The sequence below is a fragment of the Carcharodon carcharias genome, chromosome 11 (assembly GCF_017639515.1).
Source record: "Carcharodon carcharias isolate sCarCar2 chromosome 11, sCarCar2.pri, whole genome shotgun sequence".
NCBI classification, from domain to species: Eukaryota; Metazoa; Chordata; class Chondrichthyes; order Lamniformes; family Lamnidae; genus Carcharodon; species Carcharodon carcharias.
The window spans coordinates 129,152,046-129,172,940 of NC_054477.1; the positions used below are offsets into that span (position 1 = coordinate 129,152,046).

General features: G+C 42.4%; 1 protein-coding gene across 1 annotated transcript in view; it reads right to left on the bottom strand.

Annotated features, from left to right (window-relative positions):
• The window catches only part of LOC121284092 (glypican-6-like), a 1,135,979-nt gene that overhangs the window by 795,546 nt on the left and 319,538 nt on the right, over positions 1–20,895 (bottom strand). Inside the window, exon 2 of the mRNA XM_041199159.1 lies at positions 10,994–11,152. Within this exon, the coding sequence (XP_041055093.1) occupies positions 10,994–11,152 (159 nt within the window). The remainder of the gene's footprint in view (positions 1–10,993; positions 11,153–20,895) is intronic.

Genomic DNA, 20,895 nt, shown 5'->3' on the forward strand with positions numbered 1-20,895 from the left:
GTGGGCAGATCCCTCCATTGGGTACAGTGCGCCTGATGAGGGACGCACCCCCCTAACAGGGCATAAAAGGTCCAACACTCACACTCAGCCTGATCTTATTGCAAGCTCACACCCTCCATCATTCTCGCTCCCCACAAACATTTGCCATTTCATTCTCTCCATATAATCCATTTATCACACTCTCTGCTTTCTTCCCCATGCAAGAGAAGAGAGTGCAGAATGCCAGGGAAAGACAGTGGACCAAAAGCTGGCCCTGCAGTCATAGTCAACCTGAAGTTTACAGAGGAAACAGTTTGGAGATCGGCTTGTTCCCCATATCTTGGCCGGGATTTTCCAGCCCCGTTGCGGGTGGGACCCGCCGTAGGCTTGGCAGCGCCCCAGCCAGAAGTCCATTGACTTGCGGCGAGACCAGAAGATCACGGTGGCAGGCGCGGGTGGGGAAAATCCCACTGCTTGTCATACTCCTAATAGCCCGCTGGTTCAGGAAGAATTCAAAGCCTGTTTTTGCCTGGGATGGATTTATTCACCGAGGGAATCTGGCAGCTGCAGATCCCAAACAGGACCAGCCGTCATGTTCCAGAGAGGATGCCGTGTACGCCCATGTATGCACGCTGAAATAGATAGTGTTGCCATGGGATCCCCTCTAGGCCCAGTTTTTGCAAACATCTTTGTTGAATTCCGTGAGATATGCGTCTTCGATGGAATGACAACTAACCTCCTACTCCTCACATATTTCTGATATGTGGATGATCCATTTGCTACATTTAATTCTGTAGCAGCATGTAATAATTTCCTTGCGAGTCTTAATGGGTTCAGCCCTGTGCCCAAATTCACCTTTGAAATGGAGCAGTCAAACAAAGTCACTTTTCTTGATTGACCAGTTGATAAATCTTCCAGGGAATTCTCTACCACAGTCTACCTCAAGTCACTCTTCACTGGTCAGTACACACATTGGGATTCTTACAGTTCTGCACACTAAAAGGTTGGCCTTATCAGCAACCTCGTAAATAGGACCCAAGCCATTTGCTCACCATGCAAGCTTGAAGCTGAAACAGGGTGCATCAAAGACATCCTACCCTGATCAGATCATTTTGTGCTGAGTATCATGCAAATTCATGAACAGACCTAAAGCCATCACTTTCGACATTGAAAAGTTCCAAGTACATTTGAGCAAAAGGTGAAGCTAGCTGTTTCATGTTGCTACCATGCTGTAGCAACACGAATGATATCCGCCACTAACAGGATGTTGCCTTCAAGCCAAAAAGACATTCTGCCGATCACACAAATGAGTATATGAATTTCAGTACCAGTGTGATGCTAAATATATAGGCCGTATGTCCCAAAGACTGGTGGATCGTATCAAACAGCATCATTCTTCCCCTGTTCACAACAGGCAAGGTACAGACTGTACCCAACCAGTCTTTGCTTGCAAAACTCAAAGCAATGTCTAACATTAGATACAATTCCGCAATTGGACATTTGCTAAATAATCCTGTGTGCTAAAAATTACGCTGACAACCAATTTAAGGCTGTCAGTCAGGCTCTCAGTGTGGTGCACTTGTGTGTACTGGAAGCTACATATATTAATATACAGGGCCTTGTTCTTTGCAGACATAAAGAACACATACACACATTGCACGTGTTTCAGTTAAACAAAGTAAGTGATAGCATTTTGCTGGTTCACTCTTCAGGGTAATGCCTTGACCAATCCGAGTCAAGCTGTCTGATTTAAATTTCAAACAATGCTTGAGAGTTAACTGCCAGTGACCATTAACTGGTGCATTCTCTTAGGGAATGCCTTTATCAATCACAGTCCACCTGTCAATCAATCAGCACCCTCTTCTCATACAGTATAAAGTTGTTGCTTCCCCTGATGTTGGTATTCTTGCAATTGTCCTGATGAGTGCAAGAATATCTTTTCTCAACAATGCTCATGTTGATTCTGGTTCTATTGCCAATTACCTTAAATCTATGTCCTCTGGTTACTGACCCTACAGCTATTAGAATCAGTTTCTCTTTTTTTAACTCTGTATAAACCCGTCATAATTTTGAACACCTCTGTCAAAATTCCCCTTAACATTCCATGCTCTAAGGAGAACAACTTCAGTTTCTCTCATACCCTTATGTAACTGAAGCCCTTTATCCTTGATACCATACACAAGATCTCCTCTGCATCCTTCCCCCCAGCTAAAACTTCTACATGCTTCCTATAGTGTGGTGCACTGAGTACTTTTTTATTCGTTCATGGGACGTGGGCATCGCTGGCTGGGCCAGCATTTATTGCCCATCCCTAATTACCCTTGTTCAGAGAGCATTTTAAGAGCCAACCACATTGCTATGGGTCTGAAGTCACATGTAGGCCAGACCAGGTAAGGGCAGCAGATTTCCTTCCCTAAAGGGCTTAGTGAATCAGGTGGGTTTTTTTTAATGACAATCAGTGATGGTTTCATAGCCATCATCAGACCTTTAATTCCAGATTTTTATTGAATCCAAATTTCACCATATGCTGTGGTGGGATTCGTACCCTGGCCCCCAGAGCATTACCCTGGGTCTCTAGAATACCAGTCCAGTGACAATACCACTACCCCACCGCCTCCCCAATTGGCCACGATACTCCAGTTGGGGCCTCACCAAGTTGGGATGATTTCAGATGATCATCATATCACATCATATGTGTGATGTGCCATGCTGATTTTAACCTCATTGACATAGGCTTCATTAATCTGGTGCCAGACGACATCTTGGCTGTTCCAGCCCTTAAGTGAATGAGTTGCAGCTGCAAGCCCTTGGCCATCCACCGGCACTTGAGTAAGTGTAAAAACTGGTGTTTCAGGAGGAAGGCTAGCAACAGGAAAGGTGAAGGGATTTCCAGGCAGGAGAAGCCTAAATTTTCTTTGAGGGGTTGTGGCCAGAATTGCCTTGAATGGCCTCTTCTAAGAACATAAGAAATAGGAACAGGAGTAGACCATAAGGCCCCTCAAGCCTCTCCGCCATTCAATACAATCAAGACTGGTCTTTGGCTCAAATCCATCTTCCCGGCCACTCCCCAAATCCCTTAATTCCTCGAGAGACCAAAAATCTGTCTATCTCAGCCTTCAGTCTATTCAAGGATGGTGCATCCACCACCCTCAGGGGTAGGAAATTCTGAAGAATTCCAAAACTTTGGGTGAAGAAATTTCTTCACATCTCAGTTCTCAATGATTGGTCTCTTATCCTGGGACTATGCCCCCCCCCGTGTTCTAGATTCTCCAACCAGGGGAAACAACCTCTCAGCATCTATCCTGTCAAGACCCTTCAGAATCTAGCTGCAACTTTGCTGTCAAGCCTCCAATGCAAGAATATCCTTCGTTAAATATAAAGACTAAAATTACATACAGTACAGCATGTATGGTCTCACCAAAGCCCTGTACAATGGCAGCAAGACTTCTTTATTCATTACTCCAATCATCTTGAAATAAAGGCCAACATTCCATTTGCTTTCCTAATTGCTTGCTGTACCTGCATGCTAACTCAATGCTCCTTGTACAAGTACACCCAAATCCCACTGAACATCAACCATTGCAAGTTTCACGCTTTTTAAAAAATATTCTGCCTTTCTATTTTTGCTACCAAAGTGAATACTTCACATTATATTCTGTCTGCCACCCTCTTGTCCATTAACCTAACCTGTCTATATCTCTTTGTAGCCTTTTTGTGTACTCCTCACATCTTATATTCACACCTAGCTTTGTACCAGCAGCAAATTTAGATACATTACTCTCTGCTTCTGTCTAAGTTATTAACATAGATACTAACAGCTAAGTCTCCAGCACTGATCATTACAGCACTCCACTAGTCACAGCTGACCAACTCGAAAATGCCTATTTAGCCCTACTCTTTGCTTCCTACCCATTAATCAATCCTTTGTCTATGCCATATTATTGTCTACTCCATAAGCCCGTATCTTGTGTATTATTTTGTGTTACACCTTATAGAATGTCTTTTGGAAATCCAAGTATATTTCATCTACTAGTCCCATTTTATCTACCCCACTAGTAACATCCTCAAAAAGATCCAATAAATTTCCAAACACTATTTCCCATTTGTAAAACCATGCTGAATTTTTATGATCATATTATACTTTTCTAAGTGCGTTGTTTAGACTTTGTCAAAATTAGGTTCCAGCATTTTCCTGACAACTGATGTCAGGCTAATTGCCCTTCAGTTCCCTGTTTGCTCTCTCCCTCCTTTCTTGAAAAGTGGCGTTATATTTGTTAACTCCAATCCGCTGGAACTGTGGTCGAAACTAGGGAATTTTGGAAAATCAAAACCAGTGTTTCCACTATCTCTGAAGCTACCTCATTTAAAATCCATGGATGTGGGCTATCGGATCCTGGGGATCTGTCAGATTTTAGTCCCATAAATTTCTCCGATACTTTGTGTCTGCTGATATTAATTGCCTTAATTTTCTCACACTTATTAGCCCCTTGGTTGTCTATTTCTTGAATGTAATTTGGTCCCATTTATTGTGAGATGGTCACAAAATATTTGTTCTAAGTTTCGGCTATTTCCTCATCCACATGTTAATTTCTCCTGTGTTTGCTTTGAAGGAAACAATGTTTACTTTAGCTTCTCTTTGTGTATGTATAAAAGCTCTTACAATCTCTTTTTATATTCCTGGCTAGCTCACTCTCACATTCTATTTTTTTCCTTTTTTAACAACTTTTTTGATGGCCATTTGCCGGTTTCTGAAGCACTCCCAGTCCTCAGGCTTACTACTATACTTTGCAACATTATAAGCCTTTTCTTTTCATCTAATACTACCTGCTTCTGATCCTCTTCTCATCTGAGTTCACCTGGCAGGAAAGTTGCAACTGTTTCTGCTCTCAGGTCAAACTTCAAACATACACTGGTATTCTTGTGATTGTCCTGATGAGTGCAAGACACAAAGCTTTGACAATACTCAAAATGCAAATGAGTGCAAGATACAAAGCTTCGACAATACTCAAAATGCAAATAGTCCTGGTGGGCCCAATGACATCATCAGACCAAAATCTGCATATTTAAAGGAGGAATGTATCATTTTCAGGAGAGTGCCTTTTCTGCCTGCTCCAAGAAGCAGATCAAGCTCAAAGACGACCAGATTCATGTGAAACATTGGCGGATAAGTCAACTGGTCAATATTATGGCCTACCTGCTTCATTCTCATTAGCCAGACATGGTAAAAAAATAATCAACTCACATGACTCTGAGGGCTATCTAGTCACTTGCTCATCCTGCTTTCTACCCTTAATGTCACCATTAGCACATTTCTTAGCTAATAGCACCACTGTCAACACCCCTTTGTCCTTTTGTCTATGACATCTTTGGCAATCTCTTTTTTGCCTCCACCTATCACTAGCCCTCTATTTAGCTCTACCTGTCCCACCCCCCTCAACCAGCTTATATTTCATCTCATTTCTATATTCCCTCAGTTCTAATGAAGAGTTATACGGACACAAAACGTTAACTGTATTCCTCTCCGCAGATGCTGTCAGACCTGCAGAGTTTTTCCAGCTATTTTTCTTTTTGACTCTGAGGCCTGCCTGATCTGTTGCTCTACCTTCAGCTGAGCTGGCAGACCAACTGAAGAAAGCTTAACTGGGCCTCCCAAGACAAGAAAAAGATTTTTCTTTTCCCAACCATTTCCATTATTTTTAAATCTATATCTTTTATGCCCTGTTAGCCTTTCCACCCCACCCCCACTAGAGCTGTACCTTGAGTGTCCTGCCAGCCATTCTTAATTAGCACATTTGTTTAGATAATATCACCACCTTCAACACCTCTTTGTTCTTCTGTCTGTGACATCTTTTGATTATCTGCTGCTATCACTGCTTGTTTGTCCCTACAACCACACCCCCCCCAATTCTCTCTCTCCCCCCACACCCCCACCACACCTTAAACCAGCTTATACTTCACCCCTCTCCTAATATTCACTCAGTTCTGTTGAAGGGTCATGAGGACTCGAAACGTCAACTCTTTCTTCTCCGCCGATGCTGCCAGACCTGCTGAGTTTTTCCAGGTAATTCTGTTTTTGTTTTCGAAAAATGTCTCTCCCACTAGTTTGCAAAGGGACTTGGACTGTTCTACAGCCAATAGACCCTGCAAAATAATGCCATTGAAAGCAAATCCACACACATGAAGGTAGCATTTACATTCTACCCTCTGCTGCCAAACACAAAGTAAACATTGGCTGAAATTCTAACTTTAAACTTCGTCAAGTGTAACTGAGGTGACCAGCATACAATGCTACTGAAGTAACATGCAGCCTTGTGATTACAGGACTACATTTCACCTTGTGATTTATATAGTCTGTTCTGACGCTGAAGTGAGACACCATTGGAGTCCGTATTGGATACCATGCAATTTCTGAGTGCTATACAAACTGGGGAATGGATATATCCCAATACAAGAGATGGCTGTAAAATGATAAAACATAAAATTGAAGACACATTTAAACATCATTTTGCTTCATATGCCAGATTCTGAGGGAATGCTGGCTTGTTCTAGGATTTCTCAGGACTAAACTGAGGCTTAGTGGTAGCACTCTCATCTCTGATTCAGAGGTTATGAATTCAAGTCCCACTGCAGGACTTGAGTACAAAAATCAAGTCTGACACTCCACTGTAGCACTGGGGTCCTACACTGTCAGGGCACAGATTTAAAATGATTTGTAAAAGAAGCAAATGTGAAGGGAGAAAAAACTGTTTTCGGTGCAGACACGGTGGGCCAAATGGCCTCCTTCTGTGCCGTTAAAATTTTGTGATTCTGTGAATATTTTATGTCCACCTGAGAAGGATGAAGAGCTTTGATTTAAAGTCTTAAAGATACCACTCCTTGGATGCATCTTGTCCAGTCCCAGTGCCTTATTAACTTTAAGTACCAACAGGCTATTCAACACTTCCTCCTTATCAATTTTGAACTTCTCAAGTGCCAGAGTTTCCTCGTCCGTCACCATGGCCTGGGTAACATCTATCTCCTTGGTAAAGATGGATGCAAAGTATTCATTTAATACCTCTGCCATGGCCCCTTCATCCATGTGTAAATTCCCTTTTAGGACCCTAATTGGCCCTACTCTTCTTTTACCACCCTTTTACTATTCATATGCCTATAGAAGACTTTAGGATTCCCCTTTATGTTGGCTGCCAGTCTTTTCTCATAATCCCGCTTCGCTTCTCTAATATCTTTTTTCACCTCCCCTCTGAACCTTCTGTATTTCTCTTGGTTCTCAATTGTATTTTCCACCTGACACCTGTCATAAGCACACTTTTTCTTCTTTATCTTGATTTCTATCCCCCTTTCATCCAGGCAATTCTGGATTTGTTTGCCCTACCTTTCCTTTTGATGGAATATACCTTGACTGTACCTGAACCAATTCTTCTTTGAAGGTAACCCATTGTTCAGCTACAGTTTTTCCTGCCAATCTTTCATTCCAGTCTATCTGGCCCAGCTCCGTTCTTGCTCCATCGAAGTCAGCTCTTGTGCAGTTAATTATTCTTACTCTGGATTGCCTATTGTAATTTTCTATCATCATCCTAAAACATATGATACAATAATCACCATCTCCTAAATGTTCCCCCACTAACACTTGATCTACTTGGTCTACCTCATTTCCAAGAACCAGGTCCAACAGCACATCCTTTTTTGTTGGATTGGACACATACCACTATAGAAAATTTTCCTGAACACAATCTAGGAACTTTTGCCCCTCTCCACCCTTTACTCTACCGCTATTCCAGTCTACATTCAGGTAATTAAACTCCCCCATTATAGCTATGCTATAATGCTTGCATGTCTTTGCAATTTCCCTGCAGATTTGTTCTTCTACATCCTTCTCACTATTTGGTGGTCTATAGACTACATTGAGCAATGTAATTGCACCTTTTTTGTTCCCTAACTCTAGCCAGGTTGATTCTGTCCTTGAACCCTCTGGGACATCCTCTTTCTCCAGCAATGCAATGCTCTCCATAACTGATACTGCCACCCCTCCTCCTTTCCTATCTTTTCTGAATATCTTGTACCCTGAATAATTAACACTCTTGCCCTTCCTTAAGCCAGCTCCCTGTTATCGCCATAACATCATATTTCCACATGGCAATCTGCACCTGTAACTCCCCAATCTTATTTACTACACTCCGCGCATTCAGATACATGCATAGTCACCCTGATTTAGATTTTGTTAATTTTTTCCTCACCCCGACTTCACCTATTAAGTTACTATTCCCTATACTAGTTCTATCTGTCCCTCCCAGTATTTTGTGCACCATGGTATTCCTCTTTAATATTTTCTCTTGGTTCCCACAACCCTCCTGTGTTAGTTTAAAGCCCTCCCAACAGCACTAGGAAAGGAACTCAGTCCCAGCTCTGCCCCATGTCGGTGTTTTGAAGAAGAATACAGTATTATTAATCCCTTAATAATATTAATCCCTTAATAAACACCACAAAAATAGTTTGGTCATTATCACATTGCTATTTATGGGAGGTTGCTGCACTTAGATTATCTGCCATGCTTCTTCCATTACAACGGTGCAATTTACTCCCTAGTATGACTGCACTTTAAGTACTTCATGGGCTGTAAAATGCTTTGCAATGTCTCGTGGTTGTGAAAGGTACAACAAATTTAATTTGTTTCTCTGAAATAACGTAGGATATTTATGTACTTACATTTATTGTATAAGTAGAACTTCTCTCAGCTGTTATGGCAAAGATATTTACACTTCAAACAATTTAATGATTCCATTAAAATAAGGGACATTTAAGGTAAATGTGCCAAGTGGCACACTAACATTCCAACACTTGAATTCTAGGGTGTTTGTGTTAAAACTTCAATTAAAATCACATTTTTTATTTCCCCTGTTAATGCTGTGAAAGTTTGAAATATATCAAAGCTACTAACCACCATTAGAATGTAACACTGGCAGCAAAACAACACTTGTGGTCGGCGAAGTCCCATTTCATTTTCTGGAAGTTTTTATCCCAACCACAAACCTCTTGATTAGTCTTACAGAGCTGCACGTTACCACAATCATTAGTAGACCATTTGATGACAACTTTTATTGCTAAGAGGCTTGTAATGTCCCAGCAACATTTGATGGACAACAGTAATGGAGAACACCATCATAGCTATGTACAGCTATACGCCTGTTTCTTTCATGCCCTGAATCCTGACGCAGTTGCTGAAACAGATACCAGTGTCTCAATAGGCTCTAGTGCAATAATGATGAAAAAACAAGGATGTAGCTCAAGCTCAAGCTCAATAAGTATCCTTCAGTGTATTATGAAAGGAAATATTGTTGCATATGCCATTTTATCATTTTCACAATTGCTTTCAGCTGGAGTGTGTAGAGGCACTGATTTCTTCTATGAGGTTAGGATTGAGTGACTGCTCTCATATGCAATGGTGAACTGAACACCCATTACAATATATTCAATTACATGATTTATGTCAAGGTTGATCAGTGAAAGTTGTTTGGCCTCCTGCTGAGCTGTAATCATTATATGATTCTATATAGAGCATGTGTTATGATTAGCCATAGATAAGTATCTCTATAAGGAACAACAATGAGGTAACTCAACAATGTAACCATAAGCTATGAACCCAAAGTGATTTATTTTCCACATTATGAGCCTAGTGAATATGTACTCCGTCCAAACACTTAATAAGCTTTCAACGAAAAATTGTATTTTAATGCCTTGGCTTTCACAGTCAATTTTGAAGTGCTGGTGCTTACCACTGATCTTTAAGAAAACAGCGAACAAAGATCCAACAACCTCTGTGGCATTTATTTCCACTTCCCCTACATTTGATTGAATCTAGTGCCTTGTTGAATGGATGTCCTCATAAAATGTAATTAACTTAGTCAGACATGACTTTCCCTTTATAAATCCATGCTTGATTAATCCGTGTCTTTCTATATTATGATTTACATTGTCTCTCAGAATTTTAAAAAATCATTTGCCCAACACTGAGTTTAGGCTTACTGGCCAGTAATTACCTTCCTCCTTTTTTAAACAATGGCACATTGTTCACAGTCCTCCAGTTCTCTGGCACTGCCTATAGCCAGGTAGGATAGGAAAATGATGGTCAGAGCCTCCATTATTCCTTCTTCTGCTTCTCTTAGCAGTCTTGGGTGGATTTCACCTGGGCCTGGTAACTTACCCATTTTCAGGAGATAGTCACCCTTTTTCTAGCATTGTGTTCCAGCTGCCTGGTGACTTCTCAAACTTCATGTTTATTCATGTCAATGTTAACAACGATCTGACTGCCCTAAAACCTCTTTAAGAAATTAAAATTTTACTAGCATTTGGATACTGGTGTGAAATCTTCTGTACATAACGCGAAAGCAATATTTATAAGCACACTTGCACAGTTCTCCAACTTTCCTGGCCATTGATAAGCATACAACTAGAACATAAATTGAGTCAACCATTTAGGTCATAATTTGACTTCAATGGAAATTTTTTTAAAAATCGGGAAGCCAAGACAATGCCAAGATCAATCCCAACAGGTCTGTCAGTGAATTACAAATATTAATCCAGCTCAGCAGAGACCCTGCTTCTTCTTTGGAGTTAATGACATTGTCTAAAGCCTTTAATTGGATTAATTTCTAGTAATTCACTGACAACTATTAATGTCCTTGGTAATAGGCACATTCTGCTACAGAATGACATCTTTTTTCTGCAGTAGAAAATGATATCTTTGTGAGGTAAATTGTTCCAGACACTGAGCCTAGACTCAAGATAGAAGTAAGAGGGAAAAGGGATCCTTAGAGAGAATGTTATTGGCGATACAACCTTGTGGTCTGGAATCACATAATATTGGATAACAAAGAAATAAAGCAGCTTCAAATTATGATGTGTTTTTAGATTCCTTCCAATATTTACACTAAAGAGCAAGAATCCCAAAAGTGTGCATCAGACTTCAAACACTAAAGGCTGTGGAAAGACAAAATTTCAAAATTGCCAATGTACTCACCATCAAACTTCTTATGTCTGGAAACAAATGTTGTGCGCAGAAAATGACTTGTTTCTTCTACCATGTTTTCAAATTCCAATTTACTTTGTTGGCTCAGCTTGTCCTCCATTTCTGAGGTGCAGCATGTATAACCTTGTGTACATATTCGCAGATGCTCCCCTGCAAACAAATTGAGAACAAAATTAGCTACTTAGTAATAAGAACTCTGGGCTTCTGATCGGAATTCATATGGCTGTACGAAGTGAGCCTTGTAAGGAAATAGCGGTTTCCATAGGTCATCGGATGTTACCACAGTTCTAGTGGACTTGTTTCACGTTGTAGCTATCTCCCCAAGTCCTGTTGAATTTGTTTTTTTCTAAAGAACATTGACAGGTTTCAATTGTTTCTATTTTCACTCGGGTTTAGACTTTGCGGTTAAAGAGATTTTTACTCCAGACGAAATTTAAACAATAATGGACACATAATGCATACTGTCTTTTCAAATTGAAAACAGACTTGGGTGATTGAAAGAAGAGAGTAAATGTCATTTCTATTTTGTCATTCAGCCTTTTCTCAATTTGTTAAAAGAAGGTGAAGAAGCTTATTATTTTCAGATCAGTCTTCCTAAGAGGATCATCCTGCTTTATAGAAAGCACCTGAAAACCTACACCATTGCAATCTAAAAAGAATGTTTTTTTTAAAATTGCTTAGGAAACTCATGAACACCAAAGGGGCAAAAAAGTTGAAATTTTAACTGTACTGATTGCCAAATTTTTGAAATTCAAAGATCTATTTCTTCCAACTGATGTAGGTTAAATATTAGGGCTGCAATTAAATCCAGTAACCAGCATAGTGATACAAAGCTGATTTTGGAAAAGGTCACACTGGATGGTCATTTATCAACCAATTCAAAACTGAAATTGGATTTCCTTTTCATTTTTGGTGAAATACATCTCCGAAGGAAGCTGTCTCCATGCGACATTGTTGATATGATTACTCTAACCATCAAACAATTTGGGGACAGGAGTAATGGCCTGAATCTTCCGGTCAATGGCAATGCTGCTGCCCGTGAAGATTTTCCCGACCCGAACATCTTGCCCATTTTTTCCAATCCTGGCTAAAGCAGAAATGGACAGCACAGCGTTTCCCAAGTAAATGTAGTGAATGTCAGGGGAAGGAGAGGACACACCCCCTTCTTAGAGCACCAGCTGCTGTATTCAGGTAAGTTTTTAAAGGTCCAGTGTTTTAATGAATAAGGTTTAGCTGAATGCCTGCATGAATGTGTAAGTATCTGGCTGAATGGGTGAGTGAGTGAATGGGTAGGTGGGCAGCTGGGTGAGTGGGTAGGTGAGTAATGTAGGTCCGTGGGGGAGTTGGTAGTCAGGTCGGATGGCAGTCAAGTGTTTGGGAGTAGTCAGGTCGGGTTGGGCGGGTAATTGATTAGTCAGGGGTAGTTGGGTCTGGTCAGTGGGCAGTCAGGTGTTCAGGGGGTAGTTGGGTTTGTTCAGGAGGGGTAGTCAGGTGGTCGGAGGGTAGTCATGCCTGATTAAGAGGAGTCCAGTCAGATCAGAGGATAGTTGGGTTGGTTCAGAGGGGTGGGAGTTAGTCAAGTGGATTCGGGGGCTGGTGGTGGGGGGGTGGGGTTGTCAGGTCCAGTTGGGGGTAGTCAGTTGGTCAGGGGCTAGTCATGTCTGGTCGGGTGCATAATCAATTAAAATCAATTAGTCAGGATGTAGTCAAGCCAGGTCAGGGTAGTGGGGGGGGGGCACAGCGGCGTGTCTGTGTGTGTGTGTGTGTGTGAGAAGTGGGCGAGAGGAGGTGGTAGTCGATTAGTCAAGGGACAGTCGGGTCTGGTCAGAGGATTGTCGGGTCTGGTTGGAGGGGTAGTTGGGTGGTCGGGGGTAGTTGGATCTGACCAGGAGTAGTTGGGTCTGGTCGTGAGGTAGCAGTTTTTGGTGGGGAGGTGTAGTCAGGTCTGGCCGGCGGAGGATAGCTAATCTGATCTGGTCGGGATAGGTTAGTCGGGTGGTTGAGGTGCAGCTGGGTCTGTTTGGGGAGGTAGTTGGCACTGGTCTGGGTAGTTGATTCTGGCCAGGTGCGGGGGGGGGGGGGGAAGGGGGTCGGGGGGTGGTAGGGTAGTGGGATCTGATTGGGGGATAGCCGGGTGTTTTTCAGGGTAGTTGGTTTGAGGGGATAGTCAGGTCTGGTCAGGGGCAGTCGGGTCAGGTTTGGTGGAGCAGTTGGGTTGGGGAGTGGTGGGGTTTGGTCATTTGTTAGTCGGGTCTATTCAGGGGAGTAGTCAGGTAGTCAGTAGGTAGTCATATCAAGTAAGGGGGTAGTCGATTCTTGCTGGGGTCTAGCCGGGCGGTTGTCAGGGTAATCGGTTTCAGGGGATAGTCAGTTCTGGTCAGGGGTAGTCAGGTCAGGTTTGGAGGCAGTTGGATTGGGGAGCAGTCCAGTTGGGTCATTGGTTAGTCGGGTCTGGTCAGGGGGGTAGTCAGGCAGTCGGGGGTTAATCAGTTGGTCTAGGGGCAGTTGGGTCTGGCCCAGCTGTTGAACCAGGTTTTGAACTGTCTAACATTTCCAGAGTAGCTATACAGGTAATTCTTATGTATCTAGCACGAGTCCTCGCCCTAATCTCAGGGTGGGAGATATTTCCACAGGGTCCTGGGCAGCAGAGAATCAGCCCATCAGAAGTTTAAACTTTCTGGGCAATTCCCACAAATGTCCATGCATCAGAACTTCCATAGGGTCCTGACAAATATCTCCTGACGTATGTCCAATCTCCACCAATCCAGAGCCAGAAGATTTGGGCCATTATAAAAAAGACCCATGCATACACAAAAAACCTAAATGCTAAATTGTAAGTGGCTTAAATATGAAGAATAATTAAACTGGAATGATCTTATTCAATGAACTATGAGCCCTATTTAGCAAAATTGAGTGTGGACCAGAAAATTAATAAAATTGCCTGTTGATTCCCTTCTTGACATGTTACCTATCTTCAGTTATGTCACAGACAGAACGTATTTGGTTCTTATTGCCCATAATCAGTATGTTTTGTTTGGAAAGAGCTGTGTATTTTTTCCCTTGGTGTGTGTATTCCAGTTAAATAATTCAGTAGCAAGTTTTGGTGAGTTTAAAATTAAGAAGGTTATTTATTCTCACAGACCGACCCTGAATTAACACATCACACACTCAGTCTCTCTCTCACTTTTTTTCAGACACACACACACACACACACAAACAGAATGGATATGGTAGAAGATAGTGCACCTTTACAGACTGCAGTTCCTTCAGTCTCTGACTTACAACTTCCACTCTCTCATGTGCCAAGCCTATAGTTTATCGAATGGATCGATGATTTAAAGTTGAAAAAATTAGGATCTTGTAAAGCAAAAGGTTCACAGCAGGTCACAAGGTTTCTTGTAGTTGAATATCCAGGAGGTTGATTCTCAGGTGAACTTTGAAACTGGAACAGGTTTAGTACTATGGCTGCTTCATGACGTGCAGCTAGTTTCAGAGTCTAGCTCTCAAACTGGCTAACTAATGGTTCTTAAAAAGGAAAAGATGGCACAGCCTTTCTTTGTAGCTGTTGTCTTATCAGTGTTCTTCTGCAGTTTGTCCAGATCTCTTCTGGGTCTTGGGATAATAAAAGAACTCAGTATCAGAAGCCAGTTTTGGTCACGTGGTCAACAACCATTGTCCACCCAGGATGGCTTAAAACTAAAAGGCCACTGATATACAACAGGAGGTAGAAGTTAATCTTTCACACTCAACTAATGGATAACCGGTCTCACCAACTTTCCTGTCCTGCAAACTTAAAGCCATAGCGTGTCGGAGTCCATGTTTTGAGTAAGCTTCAAAGAATGGAAGGTGCGAATTCCACAGATAACATTTGTCTTGGTTTGTGCATTCCAGGGAAGGCCCCCACACATGATAATTCAATTCAGAACCTTCTGGAAGCTTGATAGTCTGTGTTGAATAAGCAAAGGTCACCTGACCTATTGGCAGCCATCTTAACAGTTCATCAGTATCCATTTTAAATAAGTGAAAGACAGTTGCAGAAGCTTCCATGCAAGCTCAGTCCATGTGTAAACTTATGAATATGACATGTAGTATACTGGTGGTGTAAGCATATCTGTTTTCTAATGATCAAACTCTGCACTGCTTTTTAATATATGTTTGCTTTTGTCACATTGTGGAGTTACAAGCCAAGTAAAGAAGGGGCTGGATCAATTTACTGGGAAGAAGGTCAAGATCTTCATACGTGTAGACAATGGCAAGAACATCAATGTTGGTTGTGGTTAGACTATTCGTCTCCAGGGCCAGAATTTTACATCCTGTGGGTGCACACCTGACCCAAACAGATGTGAAATAGTGTGAGATGACGGCGGATAAGCATTCTGACATCATCTCGCACTTGCACGATATTTCACACGGCAGGCATGCTTCTGACTGCCGCGTGCACTCGCTGGCAATTAAGTGGGAAATTAAACCCATTAATGATGTAATCACAGTGATATTACATGGCCTGTCCACATTTACTGTTGTTAGACAGGCCATTCTCCCAGGCGGCATTCAAATTTTTGCTCAAACATTGATCCAGGGCGGGATGAAATCTCTGTCGGGAAATAAACTAAAAGAGATATCTGGGGAGTGGTTTTGTTATGAGGTATGCTTTCAGGTGCTTGATTGTGCTGCACAGACATATGTTGCAGCATTTCTGTCATGCCCTTTAGTCTGTGGAGGTCTGCAGCTCCCTGGGGCAGCTGTCTGCCTTCAGGGAGCTCTCTAAAAGCCACACCTTAAATTACTTTGGCACCCACCCTCTTCCTGTCCCCATCTTGGCAGCACTGAGCTGTCGATCACGGCCGGTGTCCCATTTCCCGTCCACTCCCAGGCCCACCGAGATTCAGGCCTAGGTCTCACATAGCAGTGTTACAAATTTCAGGTTTATAGACAGTTACACTTTAAACTGTCTATTTCATTCGGGGTCGAGAGGGGTGTTAATTAGCATTTCTACCTGGATACAAGGCCCGTATGACTCACGTTGTCATGGAGATGGGCTTTGGGAGTGTAAGAGTCCATAGCAAGCCACTGTAGGGATGGGTTACATTGTTTTTCTTAAAATATCCCTTAACCTCAGAGACAGGTCAGTCTGCAAGAGTCTAAGAGAGAGAAAGAAAGAAAGAGAGAGAGAGAGGGGGAGGGAGGGAGGGAGAAGGAGAAAGAGAGAGAGGGAAGGGCAGCTATTTCTGCACCTGAAACAGAGAAAATGCTGCCTTAATTATTCACCACGCAGAAGGTAGGTGGGAGCTTGCACTCAGATTGAAGATACCAAGCCATTGAGGATTTAAACAAGGCTGGAAGATTCACCTAGCTTTGACTAAAGGGAGGACTCTCTTGGGTAACCCTCACTGTGAAAGTCAGTTCAGGGATTAAAAGTTATCTGACTTGGAAAGTAAAGAAGAAGTAGGCCATTGGGAGCCAAGGATAGTTTTGGGCTGGTTCTGGGGGAATAAAGTATCCACTTACAGGACAGATTAAAGTGTAACCGTGGCGAGGGATTTTCAGTCATTCTAAAAATTAAATGGGGGAAATGTTTCTGTAGTTTAGAGTATATGTTGCCTACTGAACCGTGTTTTGAAAATGTTGCATCTAGTTTGTTGTTAAGGTAAAAAACTTAAAACTTGAAATCTTGGGTTGCATTTTCCGTGCCCCCACTGGGTGTTTTCTTGGTGGGGCGGGCATGTCAAATAGGGCAGGTGCCCACCCCACCATCTTCACATCCATCCTTGTGCTCATCCTCATAATATGTGGGGGGGGGGGGGGGTGGCTGGGTACTGAAACTGGCAGTCCACCTGCCATATTTAAATAATCAAGGGTCAATTGAGCTTGTTAACAAGGCAACTATCCCCAATAATACGCTGCCCATGCTATAATATGGTTAGCTTGGGTAGTTGACAGGCTCAGGCAGGCTGATTTTTTTCAAAATGTTTTCAAATGTCAGGAAAGAAGGGTGGTATGGGGGTTGCCCTTTTCGCATTGGGGGCAGCCACACCTAAGATAGTACCCCATTTGCTTCTTACCTGCCTGCTTTCTATAACCCTCTACTCTCACACCCCTACCCCTTCCCTTAAACTGCCCTCCCCGTCCAATACCACAGACTTACCTTACTCCAGGATCCATTGGGCCTTTTTTGTGGGCCTGCTTACAGACCCAGCAGTGCCCACGCATGCCCTCTTCGCATTGCTGAGAATGATAGAGCTCCCAGTTAATCCGATTGGCCAACAATTCCCCAGGGTGGGACTTCCTCCCCAGTGAGGGGCGGAAGTCCAACACTGACCTATTTAGTCTACCCACAGTGCATTATGGCTGTGAGTCAGGCTGACGTAGAGCAGTTCAGCTCCACGGCGACTTTGCTTCCTCCCTCCTGTAATATGCTGCTATTGTGTGATTTTTCCAATCAATCAATCAGTCACTGGAAATTCAAATATCTTTTTACAAGCTATCAGTGTCTCCAGGAAACATAATACAAGTCTGGAGATCAAAAAAAAAGAATTTGCATTTATATAGTGTTTTTCTTCACCTCAGCCAGCTAAGTACTACTTGAAGTGAAATCATTGTTGCAATGCCAGAAACTGTGACAGCTAAATTGTGCATGGCAAGGCCCCAAAACAAATAATGACATGAAAGAGAATCTTTTTTTAAGTGATGCTGGTTGATTTTAAAATCTCTACATGGCCCCACCCCTCCCATCTCTGTAATCTCCTCCAGTCCCACAATCCTTCAAGATATCTGCGCTCCTCTAATTCTGGCCTCTTGTGCATCTCAATTTTAATTGCGCCTTTAGTTACCTAAGTCCAAGCTCTGGAATACCCTCCAAACACCTCTCTGCCTCAACTCCCTCCTCTAAGACACTCCTTAAAACTGACCACTTTGGCCAAACTTTTCGTCATCTTACCCAAAATCTCCTTACGTGGCTCATGTTATATTTTGTTTTATAATGCTCCTGTGAAGGACCTTGGGGCATTTCATTACGTTATAGGTACTATATAGATATAAGTTGTTGTTGTCAGGTCTTTTACAACCACCTCAGAGGGCAGGAGAGGACTTGGGGTTTTAGACCTCAGCTGAGAGAGGACATCACTGGCATTGTGGCGCTCCCCCAGCCTAGATCATGTGCTTGGATCTGCGGAGTGCGACTTGAAACACAAGCAAGTGTTACCACTGAGTGTTGGCTGACACCAATAGATGGGTGTGAACAATACAATACTGAAAATGCCAATCCCTCCATTTCTATCCTTTCTTAATGGTAAGAGAAAGCCAGTATTCTAAAATATTCATCTTTTTAGTCTTTAGCTAAACCAAAATTCAAATGAGCTAACAAATATCACATAGGCAACCGAGAAATCTGAAAGTATCCATCACTTGCTAGTGGTAGTGTTGGTATTCCAAACAACTGTGCCATGGAACCCAGATGGAAAAGAAAACCAATGAAAAGCAAGAGTTACTCCACCTCACTACACTCTCAGGCTCTTTCTAGTGACTGGTTCTGTAGCTGAACTTAGGCTTAATCACTGTAATTAGTGAGAAGTACTTGCATGACTAAGTGACTTAATTATTGTTTTACAAGCTGAATCTTCATGAAAATATGTTACTGGTCCACTAAACTTATAGGCCCAGATCTTCCATTCCCGGAAAGGCTGTACCCTGGAGGTACACCGGAAGAATGCACTGGAGGACCCCTAGGAAGACTTTATGAAAGGACTGCACGTGAATTGCTCGGGAAGTTTCAACTTCTATTGAAAAATTCCCCTGCACCTGGAACACTCTGAGTCAAAGTCAGAGACTTTGGATGATTCTGATTCTCTGAGCAGGACAGTTACCCAGGAAAAGTTAGAAGGATTAAAACCAGTTCTAAATCCTGGGTAACAATGGTACTGAACACCCCCCACCCCCCCCCCCCCCACCCCCTACTGGACCCCCTGACTACAACCTCCAACCCTTGACTACCACCCCACCCCTCTGACTACCCTCCCAACCAGCCCCCCGACCACCTGACTATCCCCCACTCCCTGACTACTCCCCCAACCACCCAATTACCCTCCCGACCACCCCCAACCCACTATTAATCCCCAAAACCTCCAAGCCCCGACTACAGTCCCAACCACATGACTACCCCTACCACCCGACAACCTCCTCTGACCACTCAACCAATCCCCAACCATCCTACCCTCTTAAACACTTACCTTCTCTCTTAGCTCCTCAAATGGCTAAGACATTTAAACTTAGCGGTTTACAGCAGCAAGTGTTTTAAAAAGGTGGCATCACTCCCACGATCCTGCACTTCACTGAGGGATTCAAGGAGCAACTACACTGCTCATTTCTCAGCAGGCGCAGGTCCGAAGTCCAAGCACGAGAGGTGCAGCCCCAGTCTAAGGTAAGTGAAAAGGAATGGAGTGGCAATCCGATAGTGACTGTCACTCCACAAAAGACTCAGCTAATATAGTTTTACTTCTGGTTAATTATTTTGAATGATCTCCCCTTGTCTCATATAACATACCCTGGTGAAAAAGTGGCCAGGGGCCATTACCAACACCTATCCATCATACAGCAAAGATTTATAATCCTTCAGTTTCACTGGCAGCAGCCTTCTAAGGACACTACCATCTAATTAAACATAAAACATGAAGCACAACCTATGACTGAAAAGCAAAATCTCTCCACTTTAGACATCAGTAAATGTACAACATATTCTTAATTATGATTGGAACTGAAGCTCCTGTTCAGATACAAAAATACAATAACTGTTAAAGGAGATAAGCCAACAATGTTCTGTGCTGTTTGAAACTGTCCTAAACCTTTTTTCAAACTGCAGAATTCCACATAAAAACAGAAAACCTCAAGATAGGAAAAGACCATAGTTTCGTCTAGTCTGCCTTCCTGCTCTCCAGCAGTTGTAACCAATGATATATTTCTCTTCAAGATACTTGTCTAATTTGACCTTAAAGATGTAAGTTACTTGGTCTAAAACCTCACTTAAGAAGTTGGTCTAAAAACTTATTCTCTCCTCAGTGAAGTAATGCTATTTTAACTTGGAATGTTCCTATTTCACTTAATTCTTATATTCCTCTGTTCTGCTACCCTGTATTAAATTCTCTACATCACCCAGCCTCATGCATTGGATATTTCTAATCATAGTCTCACCTTTCCAAGGAAACCATTGTTTTTGAGTCTGCCCCCACAGGCTGTATTCTCTATTTTCTTAATCGCTGAAGCAGCTTTTCTCTGCATACCTTCCAACTCAGCTACATAATTCCTGTAGTGAAGACTCCAGAACTGTATACAAATCATTCAGTCCTGCCTTCTATTCTTCCTACAATTCCTGGTTTTATATATAAATATATATACCATTACCCTATCAATTACCTTCTTCAGTCTGTTCCATGTAAACACGTGACCTCTACCACCTGGAAGGACAAGGGCAGCAGACATCTGGGAACACCACAACCTGCAAATTCCCCTTCAATCACACTTCATCAGGAGTGGGAACAGTGAATCGCTCCTTCACTGTTGCAGAGTCAAAATCCTGGTACTCCCTCTCAAACAGCTTTATGAAAGTATCTACCTCACATGGACTGCAGAAGTTCAAGAAGGTAGCTCACCACCATCTTCTCAAAAGGCAATTAGGGATGGGCAATAAATGCTGGCCTTGCCAGCAATGCTCACATCCCAAGAATGAAAAAATGTGTAGTTGCCAATCCATCTTCTTTTACATTGCACCCCTATTCTTCTCCTAGATCTGCACACATTCTTCTAAAATGCACTTCACAAAGTTCAATGATCTAATGATAATGCTACTTTTTTTTCCCCCTTTCCTTTCTGTATTATAAGCCTAATGACTCTATGATCACCAG